Here is a 17,827-nt window from a genome sequence, read left to right as displayed (position 1 = left end):
TACAAGCATTTGTTTAATATCTTTTCACGGAACAGAGCTTGCTACCAAAGAAATTACGTCCCAACGAACCAGGAACATTTTAGCTGCCCACTAACATTGACCCCCATGAATAAAATTGATTCCACAGAATTCTCAAATCATTATGAACAACACTGACATTTTCACAATATAAAATAAACGATTACAATCAACCATATTTGTCGTTACGGTTTGCTTATGCTATAGATGAAAAGACGCTTGACACGCGACTATGCTGAATATAACCCTTTCAGAGTTGTTCTTCCCACAGGATGAAACTCTGCCATTCAGTCAACTGAATGATAACTGAATTGCCTGGAAAGGTGACTAAATGGCAGAGCTCTGCCATTCAGGTACATTTTAGTTACCTTTCAATCATATTTTACTTGACGGAATGACAGAGTTTCATCCTGTGTCCATTCTTGTGTGGAACAGGCACGGTGTACAAACATCCTTAAAGATGTACTGTTCGTTAGGAAAATGTCGGACTATAACCGGCAACAAATTGTTTTATTGATATATTCAATGTTTAAATATAATGTATATGTACATATAAATAATACTCCTTAGAAAGGTTACAATGTAATTTAAACAAGTGTTGATATGTAATATATATGAAAAGATTTATTTTAATAGAGAGAAAAGTTTAAAGATACAAAATAGAAATGAGACAGAGACATTAAGAACGGAACATAGATCGTGATGAACGTTCCAAACTTTCAAACATCACATGTACTTTCTAATAAGTATCAAACAGATAATAATTACAATTTTTTAGAAGCAATTTTTTTTCTATAAATTGTTTTCTAATTTAAATTTCTTAATGATATTTACATTTAACATTTAACCTTGATGTTTCCTTTTGCTTTGCAGAATATATTGTTTTGTGAAGATAATAATTAAATTATCGAGCCACTGGATATTCCTATTATTACTTTTCAAAAAAAGATTGAATATTTATGAACATATGTTTGTAGTTGTTAAAAATCAGTTAAATTTCTTCTTAATACAAACATATTTAAAAAATGAATTATTTTTTGACATAGCATTTAATATAGTTAATATATATTGAAGTTAACCTTAAACAAAACTGCACTTATAGGAAATCCAGACTAAATTTTTCAGATTTTGTTTTCCCCTAAAACATTTTTGGCGGTACTATAATATAGAAGTCAAGAGTTTGTTTGTTTGTAAATAAATTTGGCATATCTTCTGTTGTTTCAATTTCAATTATTCATAAAGATAATCATATGGCACGCAATGCAAAAATATTGAATGATCCTTTAAAACTAGAAAGACACCACATTTTTTAAAAATCTTATTCATTGAACTCATATAAATTCAATGCCAGCAGATTAAGGTCAATATAAGTAGTTTAATACTATAAATTTGTATGCGTTTTCATCATCTTTCATTTTTTTGTTAAACTAAAAATTGGGTACTGATCTGAAACAAATAGAGGATATTCAGACTGAAATAGTTTTGAAAAATGTTTCTAAAAACTTAGTGCCTGGTGTCTTCTTAGTGCCATTGCCAATCTTGAATTGTATTTTGATTTTTAAAGAGTTATCTTTTTATAATTTTTTGCAATTAAGAATATCTCAATGATAGTGTAAATGTTTTGGGATTTTTCTTGATTTTTCTAAAGATATTCAATGGTCATTTACTTAAAAAATAGATCATTGACGTAGTTTTTCTAAAGTGAAAAATAACACTACAATCATAGGTTTATAACATACAGTAGATTGTCTTTCATTATAATTATTCAATGGATTTGTTTTGCACAATGAGTAAACATCATTCGTTACGTAACTTTAAAATACAAAACCTATACGGGAGGGCAATAAATTGAAAACGTTTTACATTAATATAAATACAGTGAGTATTCAAGCTACATGTAGGTTACCTCTATAAAAATGATCTTTCCCGACAATCCCATTGAGAGTCTGATTTTTATATATATAATGTGCTCTAACATTTCTAAATTTTACAGATTATTTTAAACTAATTTAGAAATAAAATAGGTGTTTGTTTTTTAAAAAATTACGAGTCGAAACACTGATTACACAAGCTATAGACTACACAAGCGATAGACTACATGTACACATGATTACAATTGTTTTAGGTATAAGTATTTATATTTACATTTTTTCAGGGCTTTGTGATACATGTAACACTATAAATTGCTTTTTGTACTTTCCAATAAATATTAATGCCGTGAAGTTGGGGCGAAACCAGCGTTCGTACAATTGCTGAACATTATATGAATTCATTCTTTGAATATTACAATGTGAAAATTTCGGTGGGAGCTTGAGCAAATCTATTCTAAAGCGTTTGATGCTTTATTGGATATGGACAGGCCCCGACCAAAATAATATTCAAAGAATGATTCCTTATTCCTTATACACATTCAGAAATCTTAAGTAAAACCAGAAACAAACGGGAATTTACAGTGTGTATTATCATTAGATTAGATCTTTATCCGAAACTTTTATCTTTAGATGGAGATCAAGATTATACAAGGTTAATTCACATACATTTTCCCACTTTTTCCCATTAAGTAAATGAAGAGATGTTCACTGATATAAATTGTTATCGTATATTGATTTTTCAGTATCTAATATGGTACTTAAATATGTACCTTTTGTTGAAATCAGATACACTCAAAATGCACAACGAATAACTTGTTTTGTTGTTCGACTTAAAAAGATAAATTTACAAGACTCAAATTAATGGTTAAAAAAATCCAGATTTTGTATATCCGGTATGTTGTGCTGTAAGTTCTCGCAACCCTCAATGAACGGAAAACAGATAACATCAGCATTGGGTATTGGTATGTTTACTTTTCCCTGCACCATAGCCAACACCTCCAAACGTTTTTCTTCTGGATCAAGAGAATGTTGAAATACCAGTGATCCCGAGTCCCCTTTCTCTGCAAAAGGTATAGAATCTCTTCCCGTGATAAAGATGACAGTACTTTGTTCAGAAAATCGTCCGATTTGTTGCGTTCTAACGTCTCTCACTATTCCGGTTGTAAGCCCAGTTCTTGCACCTCTCTTGTGAACAATGTCACCCTTTACTAAAAAACGATGAGATATTACCGCACGTGAAGGCAGTTCAGAAGTATCAATGAGAAGTTTTTCGCACTTTTCGTCGACTATGGATCGCGTGGCGTCATCAATACGAACTACTGATATATCATCATGCAATTTTCTCATTCTATTATTTGGTTGTTTAATTTCTTGTCCAAGCCTCACCACTGAATTCTCTATTAAGCTATAAAACGTATCCCTTTTTTCTAAAGCGTGTTTACAGGTGACTGCTACCATTAAATTGTTATTGTTTGCCAGCATTAGACTTCCTGTTGTTGCAAAGCATTCGTCGGTTTTAAAAGCTGGGACTCCATTATCAACGTACACGAATTTAGCTCCATGAAGAGGTACTCCTGTTTTGCTCAATTCGGTTATCCCGAGTCTGTCTTCAACGATTATAACTATTCGTTTGTTCTCGAGAACTGGCCATGAGAACAAATCCTTTAGTTTTTCCTTCACAATTTCGGTTTTGGTAACAACATAAAATGTATTGCCATCAAATCGACTGTAGAGAATTTCTTCACCAAAACTGATATGAAAAAAAAGTTTTTAAGCTTATCCAGATACAAAAGTGACTGACCAAAAATTAGCCAATTAGATCAATATTTTGATAGGTTTTTATAAAAGTTTTTTTTTTGTTGAATTGTAATGCATTTTTTTTAGTTTTGAATGGTGCGTAAAATATAACATTGTAACTGTATAAAAATGTATGAGTACGATAGATTTCCTTACTACATGAAAATAAGTCGTGTTCAGTTAATTTTGATTCAAACAGGTAATATCACTTGATATGATTGTGTGCACAATTATATGAATAGTATAAAATTTAAAAAGTCATTCAAATCTAAATGTAAAAAGTAATTGTTACTTGTATTTCGTTAGGATTAAGGTTATTTTAAGCCAAATATATTTCAAATTCTACAACAGTTATTGCCTAGATCAAAGAGATGCCGCGGACATTATTCTCCAATATACCACGGACGTCATCAATAATCTATCAGATCTTAAACACATACCAAACTGGAGTCGATCATGAGTCTATAACTTAAACAATTTCTCTTAAAAAAAAGTCATTGATGACGGGCTATTGTCCTTTCCAGCGATGTGTATTCCTCAAAGAGCTAATCGCGGCTGTCCCCCCCCCCCCCCCCCCCCAACACATTTTCACTGCTTGTTCGTCCAAATTAAAAAAACAACAAATTTATACGTTAATAATCGAATTCAATAATCTTGATTAATAAAAATTCAATTCATAAATAATCTAAGCGTGCATTTCATTCATCGAAAAAAATATATGTATATCGTCTGCATTCGATTCCGAGCAATATTCTGCGATCAATGTACTTGTAAACAAACATGCCGATGTATTAATAACAAAACCTTTGGGGTTACGCGGAACAGCCGTCTCAACTAATCAGATTCATCTCTCTTGAAAATATGACCTACTTCCTCTCTCTGTAAATAAACCGATAAGCTGATAGTCGGACCTCTTAGTAGAATAGAAATAGAGTTCTTGTTATAGTGAATGTTGCAGAATAAGCTTGGAGGTTTTTCTGGAACATTCATGAAAACTCAAACTTTATGTCTTAAATATTTAGTAAATTAAATTTCAAACCTTTGGATGAACACCTTGACATCATCATTCACTAACTCCCCTTCCTCATGAGCCTCTGAAAGACATTCTGGATAGCATGCCGCTTGTTTCAATCGTCTTAGAATGGCATTTACTTCAACTAAACTTGATTTAACGTCATGCTTCCGAGAGTACTCATACAATTTGAATATAACTTGTTTCAGAAAAACAGTCAGTCTTTTTTCAAGACTACATGTCACTCTATTGATAATTTTTGAGTAGTTTCCATCCAAGTTACAAAATTCAAGATCTGAAATCCCAAATTTTGAAATTTCTTCAATCAACATATCTCTGTGTAATGGACATTCAGTATTCATCACGACTAAGATGGTACCATTTTCAAATAGAAGGCCGATCTAAAATTTAAAAAAGTATGTACCTTAGTTATACTTTAACTATTGAACATTTTGTATTTTCAAAACATTATGCTTTCCAAGCAAATGAGTTTCAAATTTGATACTTAACTTTAACGATTATAACAACAGAATATCAAAATCCTTTATAAAGTTACAGTGTTTGGATTTTATTTTGGTATTGATATTTAAAACACATTAAAATTGATGCTTGCACATCTAAATATATTATTTTATCTTTTGTCAGAGTCACACACGTTTGATTTTCTGTTAATGAAAAGAAAAGTAAGCAGGTTCACATACCCCGCTCTCCCCCAATTAATTGACAATGATACACATTATATGAATTGAACATCTACACATTGTATCTAATTAATCTACGAAGTTTCAACAAAACCCTTGCAGTGGTTAAAGAAGAGTTGCGCTTACAGATTGTTTATTACTATATTCGATATGACTTGAGTTAAAAATGGCCGAAATTCGGAGATATAAAATGGAATCCGAATACCCTGGTAATATGTACAAATGCGTCCTATATGTAACATAGCAGAATATCTGTTTAAAATGTATCTTCATGGTAATATTTAGATCATATTAAGTAAATTTAACAGATTCAGAAAGGGCGGAGGAAGCAAAGCGACTCGCGTTAATTTTACTTAATATGATCTAACTTACTTAAAACATTACCCTCTTTTTCATTGGCTAATCAAAAGCTCTGCGCCAATCAGACATAATTTCTTTTTTGTTTACGGCTTCCTTAGCTGTCTTAGCTGTCAATCAAAATGTGACGTTGCTGTCAACTTAGAGAAATTCTTAACGATTAAAGGCATCACTTAATAGAATATATAGTGACTGCTGATTAGATAAAAAAGTGAGTTGTGTTCTAAATTGTATTTTTTGTAATATAGAAAAAAGTGTGTGTTACTAAAAGTTTTAGTCAAGTCATTGATTACAAGAATAAAATAAGTGCATTATTTTATCATGTATTTAGCAATTTTAATGAATATTTTCCCGCCAAAAGTTTGGTGAGCGATTGGTCAATTTTACATGTGACTTGACTGACCGGATAGACTGGTTTGACTCTGAGGGTGTTTTTCATTGTGCTGAAAGACCGGGTAGAGGAATGTATTAATATTTGTCAGATGGAATTTTTAGTATTTCAAAATCTGGCATGTTTGGTTTTAGTTTATATACATGTAATTATCTATTCCAGGAGTTCAGTAATTGAGATTTGTATTTAATAATAGTTTCTTGGTAGTTTTTAACAAATTGACAGTTTGTTATTGTCATTTTTTCATGGTTTATTTATTTACAACAGCATTGCACCTACCTGGCTAAAACTTTCGGTCAAAAGCGTTGTCAGCGCTTGATTTCCAAAATTGTGGAAAGTCATTATTTCAATACATTAATAATAAAAAAAAAAAATGTAAAAAACTCATTTTTAGTATATTATACATGTAAATAGGTTCAGCAGAGATCACTTGGAATCAATTTGATATGCAAGAGTGTGTATATATATATATATATATATATATATATATATATATATATATATATATATATATATATATATATATATATATATATATATATATATATATATATATAAAACACATTTTTTTTGGTATTTAATGTTTATGGTTCATACACACTCCTTGCAGCAACTAAAGAGAAATTGTGCTAACAAACTGTTCTATCGCTATATTTGATAGAGGACAAAAAATCTATGATCAAAAAGGCCGACGTTCCGAGAAAAATAGCTGAATCAAAATTTCCTGGTAAAACATACATCAACACATCGTGTCCTCTATATATACGAAGTTTCAAAAAACTATGTACATTTGTTTAAAAGGAATTGCACTTACAAACTATTCTTTTCTATATTCAAAATATGGCCAAATGTTTAAGTAGAAAAGACTTAAAAAACAGAAAAATATGGAACTGGAACTCATTGTAACATGCATATCAACACATAATGTCTGAAATACCTACAAGATTTCTCGAAATACCGCGCAGCGTTTAAAGAGTTGCGCTTACAAAAAAGCCCCGATGGACTAAGTGACTGACTGACGCAGGTGAAAAAGCTTAAGGGTATAACTAGCTGTTTGCCAGTAGTGGCTTGTTAATTTTTTTTTTCAGTAATTAAAAGAGGGTTTTCAAAAATTTCTAATATTGACACGTTGATTAGGATGATTAATTTGTGACCTCAAAATCGTGTTTAGCTATTGTAATTATTGTTAATTGTGGTATCATGTTTATTATATTATATATAATCTCTATCGTCCATGACACATAAGGCTGAGATGCAATCTTGACAGTTGTATGTTTTAGTCTTTTTTTCAAAATATTTTATTGAGTTAGAAATATTTACCTTTTTTATTTCTTGACACGCTTTCAATACGTCGCATGCAAAGAAGTAAACAAGCAGGTATTCAGCATGTTTCGGATCCTCTAAAGCTTAAAAGCAAAAGTGCTATTGTTAAACAAATTAAAGCGATCACTTTTTAAAAAAAATGTACTGTATATATGGTAATCTTCGCAATAATCCAATTTTCGCTATTGTCAATAATCTCTGCAATTTCACTCTGTAGATAATAATAAATTCATTACATAGCATTTAAAGCATACCCTTTCACACGATAAAATACTTTTTGCTAAAGAAAAAGAGTTTCCGACATTATCATAAATTTATTCAACTTTTACCACAATATGAAGACATTACATTCATTTCCATAAGGACGACGGACCCCATTCGTTTTGCGAAGATATATTACGCACCTAAAGGAAGTGATTGTTGCGAACATCGAATTCTCTATAGTATATTTCGTAACAGATACAAAAACGCAATGGAAAGTCGTTTATGACGCAATACTGTAAACCACCTTTTATTCGCAACGACTTTATTTCGTGATTTACTGGAAACAAACTGGTTTTCAATGACTAATTTTCGTGAGTAAGCCTTATAAAGACCGGTGTTGTTAGAACAACCTAACAACAAAAACTTGTTCGTTGCAAGAAACATTCGCAACGACGATGCTCTCGAATCTCGCAATAAAAGTCGGTTTACAGTATATGACTAGTCTACATCATCAATACACACTTAATGTAGTGCAAGTAGTGGTTGGCCCTGTTATAATTTAACAATAAACATTATCTAACATGCACAAAACTCTCTAGGGGATGCCACAGTACTGTAGTAAGTTTGACATTAGCTAGAGTAAAACTGTCCTTGTGCTTAAGTTTTGAGGCATTTTATCATTAAAAAATGTTTTGCACACTCAGGAAGTTTTGAAGTTTTATAATTCAACCTCCAAATGAAATACCTAAACTTTTTCTTAGAGTTTTGGCAGTACTTATCATGAAAAATTGAGGAAAACTAAACGGCAAACCGCACTTTGGCATGTGCCCCCTTAAATACGAAGACAATGACATGGTCATCTTTAAATGAAATTAAGAGTCATTCTCTGTAAGTATTTAAACACTTGTATAGGAGGTTCGGCACGCATAGGCATAGAATTTTCTCAAATTTTATTATGATGCATATTATCATATACCTATCTAGAAACACCAACAATTAGTTGCTTGGCAACATCGTTACCATGGATACACATACCCGTTATTCATAGGACGAAATGGTCTTGATTTTGACTGAAAAACACACTTTTTCTGTTTAAATATTTATTTCAGTTAGATTAGTTGTGATAAATCTTCATCAAACTATCAAAGCATAACATTTTATTTATTGAATAATACATTTAGCAAATAAAAGTATTAATTTCTCTTTATTGTACCAAGGGCTTAAAAGTACTTGGTTAATGACTTTGTAAAAAACCTAAAAGTGAGGCATTTTTAGCTCACTGAGACGAAGTCAAGGGGGCTTATGATATACCCCCGGCGTCGGCGTCGGCAACGGTGTCGGCGTGGTTAAAGTTTTTGTTGCAGGTCCTGTATCTAAGGTATTACTTGTCCAATCTTCACCTTGTATGGATGATGCATCTGAACCTACTTATGGACTTGAAAGACTTGGATGCTGAATCATGGTCCAAAATTTCAGATGCTGGAGGAGGCTAAGGATTTGGAGTAGGTTAGAGTTTTTGTTGCAGGTGCCCTTTGATAGCAATATCTAAGTTACTGCAGGTCCGTACTTCACCAAACTTTCATGGATGGTGTGTCTTATGATACTGATGCACCAGACAGCTTGAGTGCTGAATCTGAGCTATAGGTTTCGGATGTATGAGGAGATTAAGGTTTTTAGAGCTGGTTATAGTTTTTGTTGCAGGAACCCTCTGATGATAAATCTTAGTTACTACTGTTCTTAACTTCACTAAACTCGCATGGATGGTGCGTCTAATGATACTGATGCTCCATACAAGCTTGAAACTGAGCCATAGGTTTCAGTTGCTGGATAAGGTTAAGTATGTTTGAACAGGTCACATGTTTAATAGATAATAGTATTATTTCAAACTTGCATAGTTTATTAACTTCACCAAACGTTCATGGATGGTGTGTCTTATGATACTGATGCACCAGACAGCTTGAGTGCTGAATCTGAGCTATAGGTTTCGGATGTATGAGGAGATTAAGGTTTTTAGAGCTGGTTATAGTTTTTGTTGCAGGAACCCTCTGATGATAAATCTTAGTTACTACTGTTCTTAACTTCACTAAACTCGCATGGATGGTGCGTCTAATGATACTGATGCTCCATACAAGCTTGAAACTGAGCCATAGGTTTCAGTTGCTGGATAAGGTTAAGTATGTTTGAACAGGTCACATGTTTAATAGATAATAGTATTATTTCAAACTTGCATAGTTTATTAAACTATAATATGAATGTATCGCAGAGGTAGCTTCAGATGCAGAGGTTGATCTCCATTATCAAGGATGCTAAATATATATCTTAGTTATGACTGGTCCTAACTTCACCAAACTTGAATGGATGGCGTGTCTTATGAATCTGATGCACATGACAGGCATGGATGCTGAATCTGAGCCTTAGTTTCGGATGCTGGAGGAGGTTAAGGTTTCTTAATATACTCGTAGCAGGAAACTTAAAAAAAAGTAACAAAATTCTCTGCTCAAAATATTTAGAAACTACCTCTGACTGTTGATTGTATCCCCCAATTGCATGAATGCATTCTACATAAATGTACAATATGCAACAAACAGTTGTAATATTTTAAAAATGAATACATGTACGTATAAGCATATGTGAAAAGTATGCCAAAAGTCTGGTTTTAACTATTAATTTTCCAACTTACAAAGTATACATTTGTGTTTTTGTGTGTATTTTTCAAGCTTTTGTGGTGAGGGAGGGGTTTCTTTAATTAATTAAGGAAATAATTTTCATATTATTATATTGTCAAGAATATGTAATAGCTATTATTTTGCCTACAGTTTTCCTTGCTTACAGATTTAATAAGTTAGGGTTCTTTGTGTGCGTTGATTTTTAGTTTGTTTTTATACAGAGATTGGAGGTACTAAAAGGCAAACAACTGATCATATTTTTACAAATTTAGATTATGATTGAAAGAAACATGAACAACACATACCTGTAAAATAAGTTCAAATGGAACACTGTATATAATATAACTGATTAATTCTTTGTAATTTATTATTTTCTCAGTCATTTATGCATAACTGATATTAATTAAACTACAGACCTGAAGTAACAAAGATTCATTAAGTCCAACTGCACTATATAATCATTATAAGGCATTGGATGGAATTTCAGAAACACTAATAATGGTTCAAATTAGAGGTGTAGTGACAATATCTATGGGTCATAATGAAAATAAGGATAAAATCTTCAAGATTTTGGGAAAACACTTATTGTTGACATGATGTTTCAACACTTCTCTTTTTGATCTCTCAGCACAAAAGAGTTCTACATAGCAAAGGGAGATAATTCATTTTCAAAAAATGTAATCATTTTTAACTAATTATTTCACCACAATAAAGATAGATTCCCCATCATGTTTTTGCATTTTTAGATAGCCGAAGGTTTAATGATTGTAATTCTATGCTTGTATAATGTTGAGCTTGCTGCATTTTTTTTATTACTCTGCATAAAAAATGGTTAATTTTGATAAAAATTGAAGTTTGGGTCTAGTTTCCATGGAAACTTGTCAGTATATAGATAATTTGACATGTGACTTTTGGATAGTATAATAAGGTCTACATTTTGGAAAATGTTCGGCAAAATCCGTTTCTATGCGTGCCGAAAACGTTTAAGTGCTTAAAGAGAATGGCTCTTAATTCATAGTTTTCATATAAATATCTGATTTCAATTTAAATAGACAATCTATTGCATATTTTTTTAAAATTATTCTTTCTCTCACAAGAATGTTTTTCTCCATTGTATTCAATCCAAAAAGGGAAGTAATCAAAACATTTGTTTTCCAGTTGTCCCTTCTAAAAATCATTTTCGATATTTTTTTTTAGTTTTTGATTGATTTTGATACATCATTTTGATACATCTACATCTTTAGTAAATCTTGTTCATGTAAAATATTTAATGAAAATTACTAAAGAGATTGTAGGAATGAATTGGGTCTGTCGTTTTTAAAGCTACATGTAACATGAGTTCATAAATACACAATATTTCCCTTTTATCTCCGACTACCGCCATTTTAGTTACAATCGATTTCTATCGCTACACACCCCCTATATAAGGCTGGGAGCACTATTCATTCTTCACTGCATTCCGGTATTTCATACACCTGGATACGTTGCATTGGAAGTTTTGAACAAAAATGATATGACAATGATTGTTCTGGCAAGGAATTTCCAATGAACGACGAAACAATACAGAGTGAAACCCAGCGTGCCCTCCATTTTACTCTCCTTTTTGCTATATCGGGCTAGTTTATCGAAAATGAAAGGTTTTTGATTAATTTCACAATAATTACTTGTCGAGTATAATTTGATTATAGCTTACGGACATCATCTCATATGTGTCAAAATATCAAATGTATAAGCACTAACAATGGTGCAGGCATTTCGTAGTTTATTGGCAAAAAGTCTTAATTCATAAGTATAGACCTTTAAACATTAAAAAATTAAATACTCACCTACAGTAGAATTCCCAAACAACTTAAGTGTATCTTTGTCGTTAATGTTTCCTCCTAGAATAACAGAAGTATCTCGAAAAAGACATCCCTGAAATATTTGGTCCCTAGGAAGTCCATCAATGCACCAGTCAAGTAAAGATCGGTGGTATTGGTATCTCGGCAAAGCATTAATATCATTCAAAACTGTGCAAAAAGAATTAATATAATAGTCCATTGAAGGCATCTAAAAAAACACAGTTTAAACAATTGGTTGAAAAAGCGTGAAATATTCATTTTGTTCTCAACTCAAATTCAATTTAATTAAATCTGATATTTAATATCTTAACTTTTGTTTTAGTATAAATAAATATTTTGACAAGTTGACAATTAAACAATATTGCAATGTCTGATTTAAAACATATCTCGTTTGTAGATGTTTTTCTTCTTTCTTATGTAGTTTTTATTTTGTTGTCCTGAAGAAGGGACGGGTTGTCCCGAAAATTTGACAATATTTTACTTTATTGTTCGTGTCGTTGGTTATTTTTAGTGCTTTTATATATATATATATATATATATATATATATATATATATATATATATATATATATATATATATATATATATATAGTTAAATCCAAAAAATATCACAGTGTCCGGTTTTATATAAAGAAATTTTTAAACGTGAAATACAACACAGAGTAAAACGTTAGCGCTTTCATTCAGTCTTCAGACGTTTTAAAATAACAATAACGTTACTTGGTGACGTCTACAATACAATGACGTCATGGTCAAAGTTAAAGTTGTAGAGGGATATTGCCGCGTAATCTATAGCGTAATTCAATGAAATATATACACAATACACAAAAAAGTTAGATTATAGCAGTCTGTTGAGGCAAGGTTTTTAAAGTTTGAATAAAATGTTTTTCTTTTTCTCTTCTTTTCTCTGTAAAAAGTTTATACGGTTTCAAAAATAAAGTGTTTCCTTTTAATAAACTTAAGAAGATTTTAAAATATTTACCCTATATATTCATATATCATATACCTAGTAGTGTATCAGCCCTGATACACGTGTTTTGGACTAGGTGAAACAGCAGCTGGAATCTAGGGCTGTATCGCCCTCGGGGCTGATATTTCTCTGTCTCAGCCCGTCGTCAAGGGGGTGTATTGCCCTCAAATTTTAAATCGCTAATTCCCAAATATCTTTGCTTTAAATTAAGACTAGTTTGTAACATAACGATAGAATAACAAATAAATAAAACTAAGCATCACCTTACAAGGCTGAATATTTTTATTCATTGCTGAAGATTGAAAAATAATAAATCAAAAAAGCGCCAAAAAGTGATATGTATCGAAGCAAGGGGAGGTAGCCTACACAACGGTTGTGTATTAAGAACAATAGCACGCTATATTTAATATCTCAACATTTAAATTATGGAGGATATAGAGAAGGATGGAACGAGACTTAATCTTAGAAAATCAGAGATTAAACTGTAAAAATTAAGTGATTAAAGTAATGGACGCGCTTATGAACGTTCTCAAACAACTTGCTAGGTCTAACAGTATGGATTTTTATGAATGGAATCCGACAGGAAACTTACGAAATCCCAGTGAAGGAATTTGAATCATTACTGCAGTACGACGTTGCGAAGGATGGAAGTTTCTCTCTCGATAATAGAAAGTGCTTTATTTCAGACGAAAGACTCACTTCTACTATATATATTTCAAACGACATATAGTTTGTTAATAAAGTCCGACAACTCATATAGTTCTTAACACATATAAAAAAGAATAAAACGAACAAATTTCGTAAATCCGAAAAAAAATCTTTAGCTTCTTCATGATAAATTATATTCCTTATTTGGAATTTGAATTTGAATAAAAGTCTTTGATTTTAGATATATGATATAAACAACATCACACTGTTGTTTTGATCTCGTCCCTGGTATCAGCCCTCGGATGGTATCGGCCCAAGCCCTTCGGGCTTGGGCCGATACCAACCGCTCGGGCTGATACCAGGGCCGAGATTAAAACAACAGTGTGATATTCTATATATGTTAAACTTTAAACCTCTGCTGGGGCCCCAGTATTGGTCTGGGGGAAATGGCTTTAACAATTTAGAATTATTCACTATAAATTCAAGCTATGATGTAAGATTGGCATTACTGGTGGAGTGGTTCTTCAGAAGAAAATTTTTAAGACACCCATCCTCGTTTCACTGTTTCAGAACTATCTCCCTTTTAAATGGGTCTTTAATTTTAACAATTTGGAATTCAGGTGCCATAAGAATACTTTGTACTAAGTTTGGTTAAATTTGGGGTAGTGGTTTAAGAGGAGAAGCAAAAAATGAGAAAAGTTTACAGACGGACGGTCGGACGACAGACAAAAGGCAATCAGAAAACATGAGTTGAACCTTCAGTTCAGGTGAGCTAGAAAGGTTGGTCATGTTTCAATGTGAAGCTAATTAATCTAAAGAGGCAATGTTTCTATTATATATTAATTTAATTCAATTATCCGTTTGTTCAACCAACTTGCCTATTACCTTTTAGATTTGTAACATCAGTCTGTAACTCTCCAAAACCCTCTGTTAGAATGAAGAAACAATGTTGAAATGTATAAAATTACTTTAGATCCTTTTTGATAAATATGCGCGATAAAAATTGTTTGTCTTTACATAAGTATGCAGCTTCATTTTATTTACTTTTTTTATTATCACAGACCCATATACCTTTTGAAAAAGGCGAGTCATGGTTTATTGAGTTGTTAGCTAACGAAAACAAGCAATGTTTATACTTCATATATTTATTGAACTTTATTATCCATTTGTTAAACCAACTTGTGTATTACCTTTCATGTATGTAACATCAGTCTGTAACTCTCCAAAACTCTCTGTAACATGAAGATGAGGTCCTAATATGTATAAACGTATTTTAAATCCTTTTTGATACATTTTCATAATAGAAACTGTTTGTCATTTACATAAAAAATCAGCTTCATTTTATTCCACCTTTTTTTTTTTTTATCACAGATCCAAATACCTTTGGAAAAATGTGAGTTATGGTTTATTTAGATGTTACATATCTAAAACAAGCAATGTTTCTATTGTATATTTATTTAATTTTATTATCAATTTGTTAAACCAACTTGTTACCTTTCAGATTTGTAATATCAGTCAACAGTGTATCTATGTAGAGCTCTATCGATTCAGGGTCCATAAAACAAGTTTTTAACAAAATCAGAGTGTCCTGGTACTTGGTTCCAGTCCCCAGGTAACATACATAGCCCTTCGGGCTTGGGCCGATACCAACCTCGGGCTGATACCAGGGCCGAGATTAAAACAACAGTGTGATATTCTATATATGTTAAACTTTAAACCTTTGCTGGGGCCCCAGTATTGGTCTGGGGGAAATGGCTTTAACAATTTAGAATTATTCACTATAAATTCAAGCTATGATGTAAGATTGGCATTACTGGTGGAGTGGTTCTTCAGAAGAAAATTTTTAAGACACCCATCCTCGTTTCACTGTTTCAGAACTATCTCCCTTTTAAATGGGTCTTTAATTTTAACAATTTGGAATTCAGGTGCCATAAGAATACTTTGTACTAAGTTTGGTTAAATTTGGGGTAGTGGTTTAAGAGGAGAAGCAAAAAAATGAGAAAAGTTTACAGACGGACGGTCGGACGACAGACAAAAGGCAATCAGAAAACATGAGTTGAACCTTCAGTTCAGGTGAGCTAGAAAGGTTGGTCATGTTTCAATGTGAAGCTAATTAATCTAAAGAGGCAATGTTTCTATTATATATTAATTTAATTCAATTATCCGTTTGTTCAACCAACTTGTCTATTACCTTTTAGATTTGTAACATCAGTCTGTAACTCTCCAAAACCCTCTGTAAGAATGAAGAAACAATGTTGAAATGTATAAAATTACTTTAGATCCTTTTTGATAAATATGCGCGATAAAAATTGTTTGTCTTTACATAAGTATGCAGCTTCATTTTATTTACTTTTTTTATTATCACAGACCCATATACCTTTTGAAAAAGGCGAGTCATGGTTTATTGAGTTGTTAGCTAACGAAAACAAGCAATGTTTATACTTCATATATTTATTGAACTTTATTATCCATTTGTTAAACCAACTTGTGTATTACCTTTCATGTATGTAACATCAGTCTGTAACTCTCCAAAACTCTCTGTAAAATGAAGATAAGGTCCTTATATGTATAAACGTATTTTAAATCCTGATACATTTGCATAATAGAAACTGTTTGTCATTTACATAAAAAATCAGCTTCACTTTATTCCACCTTTTTTTTTTTATCACAGATCCAAATACCTTTGGAAAAATGTGAGTTATGGTTTATTTAGATGTTACATATCTAAAACAAGCAATGTTTCTATTGTATATTTATTTAATTTTATTATCAATTTGTTAAACCAACTTGTTACCTTTCAGATTTGTAATATCAGTCAACAGTGTATCTATGTAGAGCTCTATCGATTCAGGGTCCATAAAACAAGTTTTTAACAAAATCAGAGTGTCCTGGTACTTGGTTCCAGTCCCCAGGTAACATTCCAACTCTTTTACAGTTTGAGAAATATGATTCCACTTTCGTTCAAAATCTGAGTCCGAGAGAGAAAAATCCGTAGCATGTCCATACCATTCGTTTCTAAAAATACGAAATCGTTCTATGTTTGCTGACACACTTCTATCAGTTGGTTCTGGATCGTTCCCCCATTTGTTTTTGTGTGGATGAATTGAACAAATGTTACGTAAGAGGAAATAGAGCAACGTAATGTCAAAGTCGGAGTACTTTTTGTTATGGACGAGCTTTCTGTGTTTTTCACTGATAAAAGTTTTTCTGTTGTCACGTATGTAATCTTTAACTTTCTTTTCCAAGCCAGGCGGAGATATCTCTTTTGCGAGAACTTCGCGCAGTAAATCAATGCAGGGACCCAATAACGCCCGGGCAATTCGAGCAAAATGTGTAGTCCCTCGATTCGATTTATATTTTGAAAAAGACATCCTTTCTCGCATACAGTATCAGCAAGATTTCCTACAAATATATATATATATATGATAAGAATGTAGAAAGTTTTCTTTTATTTCAGATAACACTATTAGAATGTAAAGACGTTGAAGGTGTTAATACCGAGCGTTACCGCCGCTGTTAAAAGCAAGCAAGCAAAGCTAAGGAGGAAAAAGAGCGATCAAATCCACAGATACATAGAAAAATATTGACAGCATCCTATATCAAGAAAATGGCTGATCTAATTCTCAGAACTTACAGTTCAATATAAGCTCTTGACTTGTATTTTAATTATGTTGCATAAGGTTTGATTAGAACCAAGAGTCAGACCTATATCATACCTCCTTAACAAGGACAGCAAATATATGATAGGTCTATATAAATAAAAAAAAATCATAATATAAAATACGATAGTGTCATCATGATTCATTGCGATTTTCAATACATTCGCCACGATTCGATTATAGCTAACATTAACTCTTTAAAGTATTTGGTAGCCATATTATTTTCAATGGTTCGTCAACTGCTCCCAATGTATATAAAGCGGTCTTAGAAGTTAAGGTTGTTTAATTGCTTTCCGAGTGCAAAGATTTACAAATGTTTGAACTGCATTTTGTAGTAAAATGAAAAACGTGAGGCCCTAAGGCCACATC

General features: G+C 31.9%; 2 protein-coding genes across 2 annotated transcripts; both read right to left on the bottom strand.

Annotated features, from left to right (window-relative positions):
* Positions 1–879: 879 nt before the first annotated feature.
* On the bottom strand, positions 880–5,090 carry LOC105335257 (uncharacterized). Its single transcript, XM_066069446.1, has 2 exons — positions 4,726–5,090; positions 880–3,639 (listed from the first exon to the last, which is right to left on the bottom strand). Exons 1-2 carry the CDS (start codon positions 5,058–5,060, stop codon positions 2,748–2,750), a joined length of 1,227 nt encoding a protein of 408 aa, XP_065925518.1. The 5' UTR covers positions 5,061–5,090; the 3' UTR covers positions 880–2,747.
* Positions 5,091–14,664: 9,574 nt separating this feature from the next.
* LOC105323896 (uncharacterized) lies at positions 14,665–17,196 on the bottom strand. Its single transcript, XM_066068906.1, has 5 exons — positions 16,594–17,196; positions 16,296–16,337; positions 15,991–16,032; positions 14,990–15,031; positions 14,665–14,726 (listed from the first exon to the last, which is right to left on the bottom strand). Exons 1-5 carry the CDS (start codon positions 17,180–17,182, stop codon positions 14,665–14,667), a joined length of 777 nt encoding a protein of 258 aa, XP_065924978.1. The 5' UTR covers positions 17,183–17,196.
* Between the last annotated feature and the right edge of the window lie 631 nt (positions 17,197–17,827).

Source organism: Magallana gigas, chromosome 8, assembly GCF_963853765.1.
Source record: "Magallana gigas chromosome 8, xbMagGiga1.1, whole genome shotgun sequence".
NCBI lineage: Eukaryota > Metazoa > Mollusca > Bivalvia > Ostreida > Ostreidae > Magallana > Magallana gigas.
The sequence above is the reverse complement of the archived record's forward strand: the minus strand, read 5'-3'. Positions and strand labels throughout refer to the sequence as shown.